The sequence below is a fragment of the Phoca vitulina genome, unplaced genomic scaffold (genome assembly GCF_004348235.1).
Source record: "Phoca vitulina isolate PV1807 unplaced genomic scaffold, GSC_HSeal_1.0 scaffold1, whole genome shotgun sequence".
NCBI classification, from domain to species: domain Eukaryota; kingdom Metazoa; phylum Chordata; class Mammalia; order Carnivora; family Phocidae; genus Phoca; species Phoca vitulina.
In genome coordinates, this window is record NW_022589704.1 from 44,100,005 (window position 1) to 44,119,006 (window position 19,002).

The 19,002-nt window shown below is 34.9% G+C and overlaps 1 protein-coding gene across 4 annotated transcripts in view; it reads right to left on the minus strand.

Moving 5' to 3' along the window:
* The window catches only part of PMS1 (PMS1 homolog 1, mismatch repair system component), an 87,505-nt gene that overhangs the window by 57,735 nt on the left and 10,768 nt on the right, over positions 1-19,002 (minus strand). For all 4 annotated transcript variants that reach the window (XM_032406207.1, XM_032406211.1, XM_032406215.1 and 1 more), the window contains 2 exons: positions 12,733-12,915; positions 2,278-2,380 (listed from right to left, as the gene is read on the minus strand). In XM_032406207.1, coding sequence (XP_032262098.1) covers positions 2,278-2,380; positions 12,733-12,915 — 286 coding nt within the window. The remainder of the gene's footprint in view (positions 1-2,277; positions 2,381-12,732; positions 12,916-19,002) is intronic.

Here is a 19,002-nt window from a genome sequence, read left to right on the forward strand (position 1 = left end):
GAGGAGTAACTGCTAAGCAAGGATGTTCACACCACCACTGCAGAAATTAATCTACAAGAACCCTAAATGAAGAACCCTTACATAGAAAATATTTAAATGGAAGTTGAATGACAGCTGTTGGTGAAATGCGAGTCTGTGATTCAATCACTCAAAAACTATCAGCCCTGGGCAATATAAATGTAAAAGGCTTTTGAAAGTATTTCCAGATTTCTATAAAATGTCCATCTATAGCAATTTGAAACTAAGAGCTTTATTCTTTGTTGCTTTCCTAGCCAATCAACTATAATTAGGAGATAAAAATGAATCACGAAAGGCAATTACTAGTTTCACAACTAATGACCTTCCAAGTGTATTGTTTCTTAAGAGGAATATGCAAAATAAGGCTCATTTGACTGCAGAAATTCCTTAATATGCATACCTAGTCTCAGTGAAAGTAGAAGACTTAGTCACCAAAAAAAAAAATCAACCAGCAAATGGGCAAAGATCAGAGGGATTCCATATTTAAGTATTGCTATTTCATAGTTCCCACAGAGATGAACATAGGAAAGTATGAGAAGAATGAGTGATGCAGAGCAACAGGCCATCCAGATTAGACTGGCTACTACTAAGATAAAAATAAATACATTTAAGTTTTAAAAGGTGATTAGATTACTTCAAAGTACTCTACGGATAGCCACCCAAATAGCTCCTAATGGTTTCTTAATTTGAACTCCTAAAAATTGGAGTCAGAGCATTTCTAGAAAGGGACCATACTAAAAAAAAATGCCTTCTCTTTCCTAACCTTCAATACATAAAAAGAATCACAGTCTATTATTTTAATTCAAATATGTACAATATTATTATACATCAAATTAAACAGCTACTAGACTTAAGCTCATTTTAATTAACTGAATAAATGAGAAAAGAGTGTATTTTCTTAAGAGTTCTTACTAACTCTTTTGTGTGGATATAAAAATATTACTCTTAATAAGCAGGAATAATCAGTAACTAATTTGAAGATTTATAAAATAATAGAAAAAGTGAATTTGGTATCAGTATTAAGATATAAGAAAATATATATTTTTTAAAGATTTTGTTTATCTGAGAGAGAGAGAAAGCATGCGGGGGTTGGGGCAGAGGGAGAGGGAGAAGCAGGCTCCCTGCTGAGCAGGGATCCCGGATGCGGGCTCCATCCCAGGACCCCGAGATCATGACCTGAGCTGAAGGCAGATGCTTAACCAACTGAGCAACCCAGGAGCCCCACAAGAAAATATATTTCAATGAAAAAAGATGGTAATCATTAAAAAAATAAATCCAATAATTTAATATTAAAATTGAAAGAAAAAAGCTACAGAAAAAATATAGTACTTTAATAAATTACAAGGGACATGAAATTAAAAAAATGAATTTATGATACAAATTGGAAGAGAAAAATGAATTTATGATACAAATTTTATTGCAAACAGCAATAAAAAAACCCAGGGACTTTCAGATCAAATAATTCTTTTGAACATGACTCTAAAGAGTTCATATCTTCAACATTTTCTCAACTTTAAACATTCCATTACCAGAAGTTAGCAATATGAAAAAAATTAAGGGAGATACATGAAACTCAAGCCTGAAGAGATTTTCTTTTTCCTTATAAGTAAATAGTAAAGGAACTTAAAAACATAAGATGTCAATTAAAATGTAATAAAATTACAGAAGTGTATAAAACACTAAGAAATGTATTACAAATAGCAACAATAATTAATACATTTATTTGCTTCCAATAATACAGAAAGAGAAGGTAGGTAAGGGTATTAGATGAAACAACATTAGCAATGGGTGGACAACTGATAAAACTGAACAATGGGTACACTATTCTATTTACTTGCACATACATTTGAAGTTTTCCATAAATAAATATATTTTAATTATTTATATAATCATAGTATCTTGATGGTATTGTTTATTACCATGATTACCAAATCAATCATGTTTTAGGCATTTCAATAAAATATCATCCTCCACATACAAAGAAAACACTAGTGATCCAACAATAGTAAAACTGTTCTCACAGTTTTACAGAAGGGTGACTAATCCATATTTTTGTCCTAAGGCTTTTTACACAGTTCCTCTTGAGAACCACTCCAAGTATTTAAGAGATTGGTGACTAAAGTAAGGGTTGAATATATTCACTTGGAAGTAAACTAGCCTTTATCAAGACCAAACCTGAAGCAGCACATTTGAATTTAAGGAGTAACAATGTTTTAAAAAAAAGACAGGAAAGGCAAAGATACAAAGCTACTCTCTTACCTTGACCAAGATGTGAAGGTTTTTGAGAAATTATGTGGCCGCTGCCATCTAAAACATACTGGGTGCTAAAATGATCAGAAGCTGTCCTTGTAGTAATTAAAACCTGGAATATAAAAAAAAAAACAAATACTAATAAAATTATTATTTTAGATACTGCAGTGGACTCATTATCAAATTAGATTTAAAATAATTATACATTTACTTAAAACTGAAAAAAAAGTTTTACTTGTTAAGCTCTTATGACCACTTCTCTTGTAATATTCCCTTAGAGTTATAATAATAATAGGCCACCGTATATTTTTTTAGGGGGCAAATTACTGATCTTTATTTTGAGTATTTAACTTTAATTAAAATGCTCATACACAAACCAGTGTATCTGAAATGGCTATTTGTGTTGTGTAACTTACATCTGTAAAATCAAATATTTTGATTGCATTAGGGAAACTTGCTTTTTAAAAGACAATTCCCATAAATTTGTTGGTAACATGAAAAATCCTTTTGTAAAATGATCATTCCCTCCTTTTTTATATTCTGTATAAAACTACACTTCTGTCTTTCAAGCTAATGGTTCAAAAGAATAAAAAATATAAATCATACACATATATATTTATGGACAATTTTTTTCTTAAAACAAAACTTTGAACTATTTAAATGTAAATTTTCTATTAATTGAAAAACACTTTAGCATTAAGGCATGTATGTATAAGAAAGGATTTCACTGACCATGAAAATATTTCCTAAAAGATGTTAGGGACAGAAGTAAAAGTTTAAGAATGTCTGCATTCAGGGTGCCTGGGTGGCTCAGTTGGTTAAGTGTCTGCCTTCAGCTCAGGTCTGATCCTGGGGTCCAGATTTCTAGCCCAGCGGCAGGCTTCCTGCTCAGCGGGGAGTTTGATTGTCCCTCTTCCTCAGACCCTCCCCCTGGCTAGTGCTCTTTCTTGGTATCTCTCTCTCTCAAATAAATCAATCTTTTTTAAAAAATAAGAATGTCCGAATTCTTGGGGCACCTGGGTGGCTCAGTCGTTAAGTGTCTGCCTTCGGCTCAGGTCATGATCCCAGGGTCCTGGGATCGAGCCCCACATCGGGCTCCCTGCTCCGCGGCAAGCCTGCTTCTCCCTCTCCCACTCCCCCTGCTTGTGTTCCCTCTCTCGCTGTGTCTCTCTCTGTCAAATAAATAAATAAATAAATAAAATCTTTAAAAAAAAAGAATGTCTGCATTCTTCTGAGCTACCCTCACCATCAGCTTTTTGTTTACCTATTTTTTGAGATGAGTGGCAGTCTAACAATAGTAAACCATTCCACTGTCAGAAAATATCATAGGTGGGGAGTGGGGATGTTCTAGGAAAGCACAGTGGATTCAGAAAAGGGTAGCCTTCTCACGCATTTTGTGAGCAATGATGATGCAAAATTGGAGCAATCTTTCTTGGCCATTCTTGGACTCAGCGGAGCTGACTGTAATTTAGGAAGAAGCCACAAAGACCCAGCTCCACTGCTGGAACTCATCTAGATCCAGTTGGATCTACACTGGATTTGATGGTTCTGCCACCCAGTTCTAACCACGCACTGATTTACAATAGGCCATGTGGCTATAGAACATGTGGCTACCATGCAGGAAATAGCAAAGTTACCCCAAAAATGGCTTCTCTAGCTCACAATACTAGTAGAATCTATTAGATTCCCTCTGAGGTTAATGTCCATCAAATCCTTACCAGGGGCATTGCCTCAAGCTGCCATTTCTATAACTGTTCTTCAAAAAAGCTGCACCTAACACAGAGTTGTGAGTTTCTATATAATCTTAAATGATTTTTCTACTTCTTTCAAAAATACATTCCGTGGTTCAAAAGTTGTATAATTTTTAAAGTTTTCCTGGTAACTAATCTTAATCTTCCCTGCTACATCCCAACTCTATTCTATCCAGTAAAGATTTTTTCTAATAAAGCTTAAAACAAAGAGTAAAAAAACTTCTTTCCTGTCTCTAATTTAATTACTCTATGACTGTCCCTTTAAAAATAATTCTACATTTAACCAACCACTTCTCAAAAATGCCAAGGTCAACTGAATTCTATTTCTATTCTCCAAAGAGCTAGCCACCTACCCTAAAGTTGGAATCATTGAGCAAAAGTAGCCTGGCTCTGAGTTCTAGTACTAACTACGCCAGTGGCTTGTTAGATGGCCCCGAATAAATGATTCCTCTATCATCTTTAAGGGGAAGGCAATGATAAGATGAAGATGACGCTACTTTACAAGGTTATGCGGGTATTTGTTTTAACTACTTTCAAAGCATTTTATAGTTATTAACTTCTTCATCCTTTAAACATATTAGTTAATAGTAAATATACTCCAACCTAGATGAATAAACCGATGTGCTAAAAAGCAAAATAGGATCTTAGTGGTCACACTGTAGTAATTGTATTAAAGTAAAAAATTGAATATTATTTTCCAATGTTAAAATTAGAATGTGTAGGTTACTATGAAAATTTATTTCGATAGGAAATGCTTTGCAAGTCACTGTGAAAGACAGTGAAGGATAACACATAAGCATGTTTCACAAATTCATGAAATACAATGTGTTCTTCAGAGGAAGGAATTGTATTTCAAGAGTTCATTTCATCATATGACTCTGTGTCCTGGGCAGGAAAACTTTTTTTGGACTAGGCACAAGCTTAGAATGTGTTAGCTCTGCAGCAACTAACACATGTGTACCTATAGTAACTCCACCATCAGATTCATCTCTAACATTACAAATTATTACTTGTGCTTCTTACTAGAGACATTAATGAACTGTGGCAGAATGAATCTGGTGGTGTCAAGAGAAGAACTAAAGAAATTTATTTTAAGAATTTTAAGAAGAGTTTATTTTAAAAGGTAAAGTTTTAGAAGTTCTCAGAGAATCTTACAGGTTATATTAGCTATCAGTTATTAAAAACTGATTTTTTGGTCCAATTATTGAGTTTCAAGGGAATAATACTACTAATACAAAGTTGAATTACATAAAAGCATTTAAACTTTAAATAAGCATAATTTTTCTCAATGTTTTAGATAAAACAAAAATGTAAAACTTAGCATATATGCTGTTAATTCATGCCAAAAAAAAAACCTCTCTTGGCAAAAATTCATTTAAGATAATTGTGTTAAAGTTTTGTTTTTATTTTTTTGCTGACTTTTGGATGAATACTTTGGCACAGAAACAGGATCCTGAAAACTAAGGTCAATGGTCTTCATGATTGAGGTGAAATATCAATTTTGCCTGGATCACTGAAGTGTCTTTTTCCTTCTGTGAGGATGCCTGCCTGTGCACAGTTGTACACTAATATAAGAGCTCTGATGTCAGAAGCTTCTCCCGGATAATTCACTGTGGGAGACTAACAACAGGGAAATCTTGGCTCTGGCTTTTCTCCTTTCAACAGAGTTCTATTACCTGTGAGGAGGCTGCATTTAGAAAGCAGGATACCCTGCTGCTTCAAAAATTCCTATGCCCATTCTAATTAAAGCTCTACCACCATGGCTTTAAGTAACATAGGATGTACCCTACAGTATGGAACAGGAGGGAGAAACCATCAAAATGATGGTAGGGGCTTCCTCCTATCTTTTTACAGCTATGGGCGCCCACAATTAAGGAAGTCCCAACTTTCATATTCAAAACAGAATGGCATAGCTTCTCATTCTGCCCCCTTTAAGCCATGCAGGTTTAATGAAATGTAAAACAAAAATGAACCTACAAGAAATAGTACAGAGGACCATAGGGGAAGGGAGAGAAAACTGAATGTTAGAAATCAAAGAGGGAGGGGCACCTGGGTGGCTCAGTTGTTAAGCATCTGCCTTCGGCTCAGGTCATGATCCCAGGGTCCTGGGATCGAGCCCCCTGCTCAGCGGAGAGCCTGCTTCTCTCTCTCCCACTCCCCCTGCTTGTGTTCCCTCTCTTGCTCTCTGTCATATAAATAAATAAAATCTTTAAAATCAGAGAGGGAGACAAACCATGAGAGACTCTTGACTCTGGGAAACAAACTGAGGATTGCGGAAAGGGAGGTCAGCAGGGGGATGGGGTAACTGGGGGAGGGGCATAAGGAGGGCACGTGATATGATGAGCATTGGGTATTATACACAACTGATAAATCATTGAACACTACATATGAAACTAATGATGTTGGCTAACTGAATTTAAATTAAAAAAAACCAAGCTACATATCATGTTATCCCACCAAAAAACTATGTATAATGAACTTGATGGATCAGAATAATACCCAGCACAATGTAAGCACTTAAAAAAAAAATGGATAAATGAATCAATAAACGTGAGTGTTATGCAGAGCATGGCTGGCACCTCTGTTAATTCTTCAGAGGGACAAACAAGAAAAAATAATGAACTTATGCTATAAAATAAAGACTTTTTGTGAGAAAATAGAAGGAATTTACCTAGAAATGTCTGTTATTAGGAAGGATTTCCCAAAAATGTTGAGTGGTCTGCATAAACTTTGAAAAGTAAGGTACAATACTGCTTGCCAACAAGGAAATGAACAAGTCTGATGATATTATCAACTTTACGATAGAGGTACATACTACTTTTCACGTTCAAGTCCAGAGTGAAAATAACTTTCATCTGTATGGCACATGACTGTATTCAAGATACCTCATATGTATTATTTCATTTGCCCCTCAAATCATGATTATCCTCACTAAATGACTGTCAGAAAAGTTGACCTGCTTTATGCCTTTGGCCAAGTCTCTTATTCAAACACTTGGTACTGAGAATTAGGGTTCTCTTTTTCAGAGTTTGTTCTGATTTTAAGAAAACAAAACTGTTCAGTACTTCTCCTAAAACTGAGGTGTAACTTAGCCTCCATTTAAAATCCAGGTCAAAAAACTTACGAGTTTCTTAAACATTTATTTGGAAGGCAAAAAGGTCATTTTTAATACATTGTATATAAAAATCAACCTAAAAAGAAATAAAATCTTTTATTACATGTTTTATTATGTGGTAAAAACAATATATACAAAGTCTTCACAAAAAAATTTTATAAACAGGTCAAAACAGAATTTTCACTATCTCTAGCTCATTCCAGTCAATATGCTTAGTAATCTGTACCAGGAATTAAACACTGGAGAAAACAAATACTTCCAAATTATTGCTGTACAAACAACAATGAATTTCAAGAGAAGTTATGCTTGACATGACTTTAAAGAAAACCGTATCAATCAATTTGTGATACATTAATCATAAATTAGGGAAGCGGTAATTCCACTTTTAAATACCAACAGGATACTCTGTGGGTATAAAAACAATGTTTTACTCCTTTGTACTGGTTAATTCTAAGACTGGAAGCCATTTTAAAATTGACAAATTAGGAAAACTGCCCATTTTTTTAAAGTATATCAATAAAGAATATAGAATTAGATAGGTTTTAAATTCCTCCAGTGAATTTTGCTAAAAGGCTACGTAATTTTTCTAACTAAAATTGACATCTTTAAAGTAATCTAATAAAAATAATTTCAACAATCAGAATTTTGGGTGACAGCCCGGTAACAGTGAGACAAAACTATATTCCAATTACATATCATCAATCTACTGAGCCTGAGATGATTTACATCTGTATGACTCTAAAATTACCTGCATCAGTTAGTCTGGCAGATCAAACCAAATCACTAATTTTTATTATGTAACTGTAATTTCTGCCCAAAGATTTTCAAAATAAATTGAAGCCTTTAAAATAAATATGCAACTTCTATATATGAAATTTCAGTTCTTTCTGAGTGAAGAATATTCATTAAATTTAAAAAGTGAACTTTTCTCCCCAAAAAGCACTCATTAATAACAAAAACAATAATTCCTCAATAACAATTTTTTTAAATCTAACTGACCTTAACAAGCATATATTACTTTCTGTATTTCTGAAATACTATTCAGAATCCTCCCACATAAGTCTCAACTTGACTACTCCTTGATATCATCTATTGAGCTTATGGCTGCAGGTCTGAGTATATTCATTATTTTAATATGAGGTATTTTTAAACTAATAAATACCTCTCTAACCATACTAGTAAGAAGGCAGCATGACCTACTGTGGAAAACTCAGTACTGGGAGACATGATATTGGAACTGAATTCTTGGCTTTGCCATGGACACATTATATGTCCTTAAATAGGTCACAATTTTCATATTCCATTTACTGCCCTGTGCACAGTTCTTCTAAAGTAAACTACTTAGCACAGCGCCCTGCATACAACAGATAAACAAACAGTAGCTGACTGATATTAGACTATGTTTCAAAGTTGGAGTAAGAAAACCTGGCATTTGGCCTCACAAGACCTAAGTTTCTTCATCAGTAATATGAGGAGACAGAACCATAGAAGACCTACATTTTAGGGTGGTTTACCCATAATACAGATTGAGAGGAAGACTAGTGAGCAGGAAGTTCATTGTGGGTGCTCCCGAGATGATCACTTGTGAGGGCAGGGCAGAAAGAGAAATGGGGCTCTGCAGTCACAAACAAGGACTTGGCTGACCCTGGGGGGGGGTCACTTTGGACCAGAGATAGCATGGCAGAGTTGTTCTGAATTGGAATAGAACATTTATAATCCCTCATTAGTCAGTCATTGGATGCAGGTTGCCCTGTTCAGCTGAGGTAAGGGCAATCTCCAGGGAGAGACTCAGCTTTGAGCATTCAGTTGCCAATACTTGGCAGCTAGAGGAATGAGTACTCAGTCCTGACGAGGGGCATCTGGCAATGAACCAGGGTCCACTACTACTACCAGGATCCCTTCCAGTTCTAGATTTTTTGATGATGCTTTAGCTTTCAGAAACAATCCAACCCAAATCATCATCATAAAATCTATGACAAAATAATACATATTGTAAGATTTCATTTACATTAAGTTTAAGAAAGAACAGGTAGAACTAATCTGTATTGATAGAGGTCAGAATAGCTGTTACCTATTGGGAGGGAGCATGAGAGAAACTTCAGGGTTGCTGATCACGGTATATATCTTGACCTTGAGTCCATATATGTAAAATATACACACATGTATCTATGTGTGGTTTTCCCAAAGATTTACAAGAAAAAGAGATTACATAAAATGCTGTTAATATTTTGTAAGAGAAACACGTGACATTATAATGTGTAAACTGAATATAATTTTTAAAAAGTTTACAGCCATATATTATTCTGGTAGTTTGACAATTCCTTTATTCCTCCTGTAATTTTGATAAATTATTTTAAGTATATATACTCAAGGCATTCAAATGCCTCAAAAATGAAACAAAATACAAAATGATAAACTTGGATAACAACTGGGCTTAAGTAATCAAACAAAATAGAGTACCACTGGACAGAGACTTGCAAAACTGCCATTTAAAATCAGAACTACAGTAAAGATTTGGATAAATCATACGGCTTATTACCATGTATGTTAAAAGACTAAGTATAGTGCTGCCACCTAGTAGACAAAGCTGATAATAACCAATTTCAGTTCTGAAAGGTTATATACATCTTACAGAAAATACAGAAATGCCTTTTTGTTTGTTTATTCATTTGTGGGTTTTTTCTTCCCCCCCTTAGATTCCACCTCTGAATGAAAGGAGATAATGGCTTCCAATTATATGGACTGAATAAGTCATGGGACGTAAGAGGCACAGCATAAGGAATATAATCAATGATACTGTAATAGCAATATATCAAGACATGTTAGCTACAGTTGTAGTGAACACGGCATAATGTATAAACTTGTCAAATCACTACGTTGTGCATCTGAAACTAGTGTGTCAACTACATTAAAATAAATTAATTTTTAAAAACCTAGAAATACTAAATTATATATTATTCAACAATACTCTGCCAAAATATACCTTAAAGACTACCAAGTTTGGACAACAGCTAAAGAAATCAAATAATTATGTTCTCAAATAAATTACATGATTTCTGGGGTGCCTGGCTGGCTCAGTTGGTTAAGCCTTCAGGCCTTTGGCTCAGGTCATGATCCCAGGGTCCTGGGATGGAGCCCCATGTCAGGCTCTCTGCTCAGCTGGAAGCCTGCTTCTGCCTGCCACTCTGCCTGCTTGTGCTTTCTCCCTCTCTGTCAAATAAATAAATAAAATCTTAAAAAAAAAAAAAAATTACATGATTTCTAAAATAGCAACCAAGAGCTCACACAATAGTATGTGCTAGTACTGGGAGTTTCAGAGGTTCCCTGGTACAAATCTGAACCCATTTAAAAAGCAAACACTTTCTATAAGATCCCAGGGCTGTAGGTTCCCAGATACATAGTCTCTAGGGAGAAAGATGGGCAATGCCCAGTTAGCTGTACCCTCTACTTGCTCTTCCCTAAAATCTATTTGGAGACTCAGTGAACTCTAAAATAAAGTAAGTGCTGAGACAGAAAGGGAAGCACAGAAAGCACTGAGTATGCAAGATTTGGATAGAGGTTTTAAGCAGAATGCACTTAAGGAGAAGTCCTTTCCTCCTTTAGCAATGTCTGAACATCTGGATTCTTCTTTTTATTTATTTATCTGAGAGAGAGAAAGAGCGTGCATGCACAAGTGTGTTTGTACACACGTGCACGTTGTGGGGGGCGGGGAGCAGGGGTGGGGAGACGGAGAGAAAATCTGAAGCAGACTCCTGGCTCAGCACCCAGCCCGACAAACACTGGGCTCCATCTCACAACAGCGAGATTACAATCTGAGCCGAAACTAAGAGTCTGACGCTTAACCAGCTGAGCCACCCATGGGCCCCTGAACATCTGGATTCTAACACATAAGGGCCTCTAGTCTACCTCTGTACTAGAACATCAAACTCTCCCACTTTAAACTCCACCTCCTGCCCCACCCACAATTTTTCTTTGTTACTTAGGCATCACCTTACAGAGCTCCAAAAGAGAAAAGTGAATACTGAGCAGGGACTCTTTTCACAAAAATGGAGAAGACCTACACTATGCCAGCACTCTAAGGGCAGAAGGAAAGAGAGAAGACCACAATAAGCATGGAGATTATATGACTGCTGTTATATCTGTTACTAAACAGACGTCCAAAGAATGAATGAAAAGAAAGCAACAATATCTCGTGTACATGGCACTTTTCTGAAACAGTAGGTAAAGTTCTATCATTTCATTGTATCTGAGCATTCTCACCCAAATAGTCGGCCAGAAAAGCACAAATGCAGGGATACGTAGCCAGTGGGCACACACAATACACAGATACTATCACACTATAAAACACAGCCTAATACACAGAATAATATAGTACAGCACAAAGAAACTAGTGCAGAGTAGTGTGATCAAACATAAATAAGACACATGGAAATGAACAGATCAAGGTTCTAGACAGGCTTTGCCACAAGCTAGTTATGAAATCTAGTGCGGAGGCAGTGAAGTATAATTGGTACTATGCAAACAAGTTAGTCAGGCACTGAACTGAGGGGTTTATAAACACTGAAGGCACCTAACCAGCGGCAGGAAAACAAAGTTCTGGGATCCAATCTGCCTCTGACTAGGTAGGATTTAGAACAAGTCAGCTCATATCTCTAGAGCCCAATCTATCTGTATTGACTAGAATGATATTTCCAAAGTGGGTTCCACAGCACAGTAACAAAACAACAGTGATATGCTTATCAACAAAACGGTTTCATAGTCAAGGACATGCAGGAAAATGTAACTACTATAAACCACCAACCTTAGAGATTCACAATGCACTTTAGTATAGTAAAATCTCTGAGAAGAGCTTATAATTAAGATAATCTGTTTAATTTTATTTAATATGTTTTTTTTTTCCCAAGCCAGTGGGTCACTAAAGTATTTTTTCCTTCTATAAATATTAACATTGTAAAACACACTTTGCCATTCCTCAAAAAATCAGAATTACCATATGATCCAGCAATTCCACTTCTGAGTATATACACAAAAGAAGCAAAAGCAGGGACTTCAATAGACATTTGCACACCCACATTCACAGCAGCATTATTCATGATAGCAAAAAGGTAGAAACATCCCAAATGTCCATCAACACATAAAAGGATAAACAAAACATGACTTATACATACTAGAAGATCATTCAGCCTTAAAAAGGAATAAAATTCTGATACATGTTACCTTGAAGACATTTTGCTAAATGAAATAAGCCTGACACAAAAGGACAAATATTATATGACTCCATTAGTCAAATTCAGAGACAGAAAGTAGAATACAGATTGGAGGTGGGGAAGGATAATGGGGACTTAACGTTTAACGAGCACAAAGTTTCAGTTTGCAATGATGAATAACTTCTGGAGATGGATGGCAGTGATGGCTACATGCACTTAAAGCCACTGAATTGTACACTTAAAAATAGTTTAAATGATAAATTTTATGTATATTCTACCACAATAAAAAAAAAAAATCCACACTCGTTGCCAAAAACTGGGTTCATTTTCTCTTAATGCTACCATTCTGTGATTATGAAATCACTAAAGAAGTCAATATAAATTACCTTACCTCAGCTACACAACAAATTGATCCCAAGGCTTCTCCACGAAAACCATAAGTTGTCAAATTTTCAAGATCTTCATGACTACTTATTTTTGAAGTATAGTATTTTATTGCCATTACAGGTGCATCAATGGCCTTGATACCCTCACCATTGTCTCGCACCTCAATTTTATCAAATCCATAGTTCTCCTATAAAAAGAGAATACTTTTAGTATATAAAGACAGTAAACTGTTGTGCATTAGAAACAGAAAGAAACACAAGAGAAACAATTGTGTCATTTATTTTTTATGGAATCTTAATATTAAGAAAGAGTTCAAATTCCTAACTCTATTAATTCCTAACTATGATACAATGGGCAAGTCCCTTGTTTTCCCTGGACTCAGATTCAACTCTAAAAAAAGGAAGTCAGTCTAATCTTTAAGGTTTCCTTCAATTGTTTCAGCATCATGGATACTTGTGTTTAAATTCACATTTAAACTTGACTAAGAAAATTCTACTAAATTATATATACTTTTGCATATATAATCTCTCAAAAAAACCAAAACAGAATACTATCACCATCAGCACCTGGTTCTACCCACTAAGAGTCTAGCAATTAACATTATTCATCCTGATTTTTAATACTTTTTCCCTTTAACAACATATTGCTTTCCTAAGAATTTTAAATATTTACATTATGACTTTCTAAAGTTCTTGCAAATAGAGAACAGAAAAATGCTAATACACTAATTTGGCAATCTCTGTGAGGTCTTTATTTGAAAAATGAGGGCAAAAAAAAACCCCAAACTCAATTCACAGCTTAGTATTTGTAGTCTAATTCTAGTATGCATATATAAAAAAACAAAATCTAAATTCCCATCAAGATCTTCCTACAATTACAATGACTCTAGTACTTAAAAATAATACATTTATAATAACCTAAATTTATATAATTCTGTATGTGTCAGTACTTTTTAGGTCAGTTAGATACGCAAGGTATTGAAGGGAAACCTTACTTAAGATTTAGTTCCTCATCTCTCTCTCTGTCAAAAATTAACATCCTGGAAACAGTTTGGCTGCTTCATTTTATAGAAAAATCATCAACTACAGAAACACAAATCTTGCAATACAAAAAAGAACACAAGGCATCTGAGTAAAATAACACAAAGATCTATTTAAATTTTTAAATTATATCAACTTTAATTAACTAATTATGAAAACATTCTTAGTCAGGACAGTTATTATTATATGTAATCATAATAAAACAGGTCTTACTATATAAGCAAAATAATTGTTTATTTTAGAAAACTCTGCAAAGCAGAAACTGGTAAATATCAAGACACTAAAATACAAAGCCAGATAAAAATGTATACTTTACTTTTACAAGAGGACTTCCACTGGCTTTCTAACAATATTTTTGTGTTTTTTTAAGATTTTATTTATTTATTTGACAGAGAGAGAGAGCACATCCAGGTGGAATAGCAGGCAGGGGGAGAGGGAGAAGCAGGCTCCCTGCCGAGAAAGGAGCCTGATGCGGGGCTTGATCCCAGGACCCTTGGATCATGACCTGAGCCGAAGGCAGTCGCTTAACCAACTAAGCCACCCAGGCGCCCCTCTAACATTTTTAAAAACATGTTTTTCTTCCAGAGAGCTTTAAGAACAAGATATATGTCTGCCTACCTAAGTAAGATTCGTAAGTGAAATCTACCAAATATAATTATCTAATCCTATTTATTATCTATTGTATTCTAATCAGACTGTACTATATGAAATGCCTAAAAAAAATAAGTTGCCTTTCTTTGGGTTTAATAAATTTCCATGTTTATAGAGCTTACAATACAGTTGACCCTTGAACATGGGGGTCTGGGGTGTTGACTCCCACATCACCAAAAATCCATGTATAACTTTGACTCCTCAAAAACTTAATAGCTTACTATTTTTCAAAAATTTTAATTCTGGCGTAGTTAACATAGTGTTATGTTAGTTTCAGGTGTATAATATAGTGATTCAAAAGTTCCATATATTACTCAATGTTCAACAAGGTAAGTGTACTCTTAATCCCATTCACCTACTTCACCATCCCCACAGCCACCTCCCCTCTAGTAATCATCTGTCTGTTTTCTGTAGTTGAGAGTCCATTTCTTGGTTTGTCTTTTTTTTTTTCCCCTTTGCTCATTTGTTTTGTCTCCGAAATTCCACATATGAATAAAATCATATGGAATTTCCTTTCCCTTATTTCGCTTAGCATTATACTCTCTAGCTCCACCCACACTGTTGCAAACAGCAAGATTTCATTCCTTTTTTATGGTTGAATAATATTCCATTGTATTTATACACCACTTCTTTATCCATTCATCCATAAATGCACAGTTGGGCTGCTTCCATAATTTGGCTATTATAAATAATGCTGCTATAAACATAAGGGTGCATGTATCCCTTTGAATTAGTGTTTTCGTATTCTTTGGGTAAATACCCAGTAGTGCAGTAAGTGAATCATAGGGTAGTTCTATTTTTAACTTTTTGATAACCTTCATACTGTTTTCCATGGTGGCTGTACCAGTTTGCATTCCCACCAACACTGTAAGAGGGCTCCTTTTTTCCACATCCTTGCCAATATCTTTTGCCTCTTGTTTTTTAGATTTTGGCCATTCTGACAGGTGTGAGATGCTATCTCATTGCAGTTTTGATTTTCATTTTTCTGATGATGAGTGATGTGAACAGCTTTTTAGGTCTCCGTTAGCCATCTGGATGTCTTCTTTGGAAAAAATGTCTGTTCATGCCTTCTGCCCATTTTTTAACTGGATTATTTGGGTCTTGCGGTATTGAGTTGTATCAGTTCTTTATGTATTTTGACTACTAACCGTTTACTGGAAATGTCATTTGCAAAGATCTTCTCCCATTCTGTACATTGTCTTTTGTTTCCTTTGCTTTTTTTTATTGTGATGTAGTCCCAATTATTGTGATGTAATCCAAATACTTTATTCTTACTTTTATCTCCCTTGTATCAGGAGACATATCTAGAAAAATGTTGTTAATGGCCAAAGTCAAATTACTCCTGTGTGCTCTTCTAGGATTTTATGGTTTCAGGTCTCACATTTAGGTCCTTAATCTATACTGAGTTTATTTTTGTGTATGGTGTAAGAAAGTGGTCTAGTTTCATTCTTTTCCATGTTGCTGTCCAGTTTTCCCAACACCCATTGTTGAAGAGACTGTCTTTTTCCCATTGCATGTTCTTGACTCCTTTGTGGAAGATTAACTGACCATGTAATTGTAGATTTACTACTGGGTTTTCTATTCTGTTCCACTGATCCATATGTCTATTTTTGTGCCAGTATCATACTGGTGGTTTTTTTTTTTAATTTTTATTTTTTTAATTATTAACATATAATGTATTATTTGTTTCAGGGGTACAGGTCTGTGATTCATCAGTCTTACACAATACACAGCGCTCACCACAACACATATCCTCCCCAATACTGTTTTGATTACTACAGCTTTGTAATATAACTTGAAGTCTGGAATTGTGATACCTCTAGTTTTTTCAAGACTGCTTTGGCTATTTGGGGTCTTTAGTGGTTCCATACAAATGTTAGGATTCTTTGTTCTAGTTCTGTGAAAAATGCTGTTGGTATTTTGATAGGGATTGCATTAAATGTGTAGATTGTTTTGGGTACAATTTTAACAATATTTGTTCTCCCAACCCATGGGCATAGAATGTCTTTCCATTTCTTTGTATTGTCTTCAATTTCTTTCATCAATGTTGTAAGTTTTCTTTTACAGGTCTTTCACCTCCTTGGTTAAGTTTATTCCTAGGTACTTTATTATTTTTGGTGCAGTTGTAAAAGGGATGGTTTTCTTAATTTCCTTCTGCTGCTTCACTATTAGTATACAGAAATGCAACAGATTTCTGTATGTTGTGTATTGTGTGACTTGACTAAATTCATTTACTAGTCCTAGTAGTTTTTTGGTGAAGTCTTTAGGGTTTTCTATATACATTATCATGTTATCTGCAATCCAAAGCAATTTGGATGCCTTTTATTCCTTTTTGTTGTCTGACTGCTATGGCTAGGACTTCCTGGAAATAGGCTGAATAAAAGTGGTGGGAGTAGACACCCTTGTCTTTTTCCTAACCTTAAGGGAAAAGCTGTTTTTCACCACTGAGTATGATGGCAGCTGTAGGTTTTTCATATATGACCTTTATTATGTTGAGGTATGTTCCCTTTAAACCTATGTTGTTGAGGGTTCTTATCATGAATGGATGTTGTTCTTTGTTCAATGCTTTTCTGCATCTATTAAAATGATTTTTGTCCTTTCTCTTATTGATGTATCACATTGATTGATTTGCAAGTATTGAAAAACCCTTGCAACCCAGGAATAAATCCCACTCGATTGTGGTGAATGATTTTCTTAATGTATTATTTTATTTAGTTTACTAAGATTCTGTTGAGGATTTTTGTATCTATGTTCATCAGAGATGGTGGTCTGTAGTTCTCTTTAATTGTGATGTCTTTATCTGGTTTTGGTATCAGGGTAATGGTGGCCTCATAGAATGAATCTGGAAGTTCTCCTTCCTCTTCTATTTTGTCAAATAGTTTGAGAAGAGTAAGTCTTAACTCTTCTTCAAATGTTTGATAGAATTCTGCTGTGAAGCCAGCTCATTCTTAATTTTTGTTTGTTGGGAGTTTTTTTATTACTGTTTCAATTTCATTGCTGGTAATCAGTCTATTCAAATTTTCTCTATTTTCCTGTTTCACTTTCTGGTAGTTTATATTTTTCTAGGAATGTATCCATTTCTTCTAGGTTGTCCAATTTGTTGGCATGTAATTTTTCATAATATTCTCTGACAATCCTTTGTTTTTCTGTGGTGTTATTTCTCCTCTTTCATTTATGATTTGACTGTTGTTTTTTTTTTTTTTTTTGACGAGTCTGACTAGAGGTTTAACAATTTTGTTGATCTTTTCTAAAAACCACCTCCTACTTTCATTGTTCCATTACTTTTTTAGTTTCTGTATCATTTATCTCTGCTCTAGTCTTTATTATTTCCTTCTTTCTGCTGGTTTTGGGTTTGTTTGTTCCTTTTCTAGGTCCTTTAGTGTAAGGTTAGGTTACTTGAGATTTTTCTTGCTTCTTGAGGTAGGCCTGTATTGCTATAAACTTCCCTCTTAGACTGATTTTTGCTTTATCCCAAAGATTTTGAAGCATACATTTTCTTTTGTCTCTATATACTTTTTTTAATTTCTTGATTTCGTGGTTGACCCATTCATTGTTTGGTAGCATATTATTTAACCTCCATGTATCTGTGCTCTTTCCAGATTGTTTCTTGTGGCTGATATCTAGTTTCAGTGCATTATGGTCAGAAAAGATGCATAGTATATGACTGATCTTTTTGAATTTGTTGAGACTTGTTCTGTGGCCTAATATGTGATCTATTCTGGAGAACATTTCATGCGCACTTAAAAAGAATGTGTATTGTTTTAGGAGGGAACGTACTGCATATATCTATTAAATCCAATGTATCATTCAAAGCCACCATTTCCTAGTAGATTACCTGTCCATTGATATAAGTGGGATGTTTAAGTCCCCTACTATTATTGTATAAATGTTGATTAGTTCCTTTCTGCTTGTTATTAAACTGTTTTATGCATTTGGGTGCTCCCATATTGGGTGCATAAATATTTACAATTGTTATCTCTTCTTATTGGATTGTTCCTTTATGATTATATAGTGTCCTTTGCCTCTTGTTACCATCTTTGTTTTAAAGTCTATTTTGTCTGGGGTGCCTGGGTGGCTCAATCGGTTAAGCATCTGCCTTCAGCTCAGGTCATGATCTCAGGGTCCTGGGATCGAGCCCCACATCAGGCTCCCTGCTGAGCAGGGAGCTGCTTCTCCCTCTCCCTCTGCCTGCTGTTCCCCCTGCTTGTTTTCTCTAATAAAGAAATAAAATCTTAAAAAAAAAAACAACTCTATTTTGTCCAATATAAGTATTGCAACCCCAGCTTTCTCTTGACATACATTTGTATGAAAAATGCTTCTCCATCCCCCACTTTCATTCAACAAGTGTTTTTAGGTCTGAAATGAGTCTCTTATGCAGCATATAGATGGGTCTTGGTTTATTGTCTATTCCATCACCCTGTGTCTTTTGATTGGAACATTTAATCCATTTGCATTCAAAATAATTATTGATATATATTTATTGCCATTTTGGTACTTGTTTTGTAGCTTTTTTCTGATGCTTTCTTCTCTTGCTCTCTTTCTTTTTTTTTTTTTTTTTTTAAAGATTTTATTTATTTATTTGA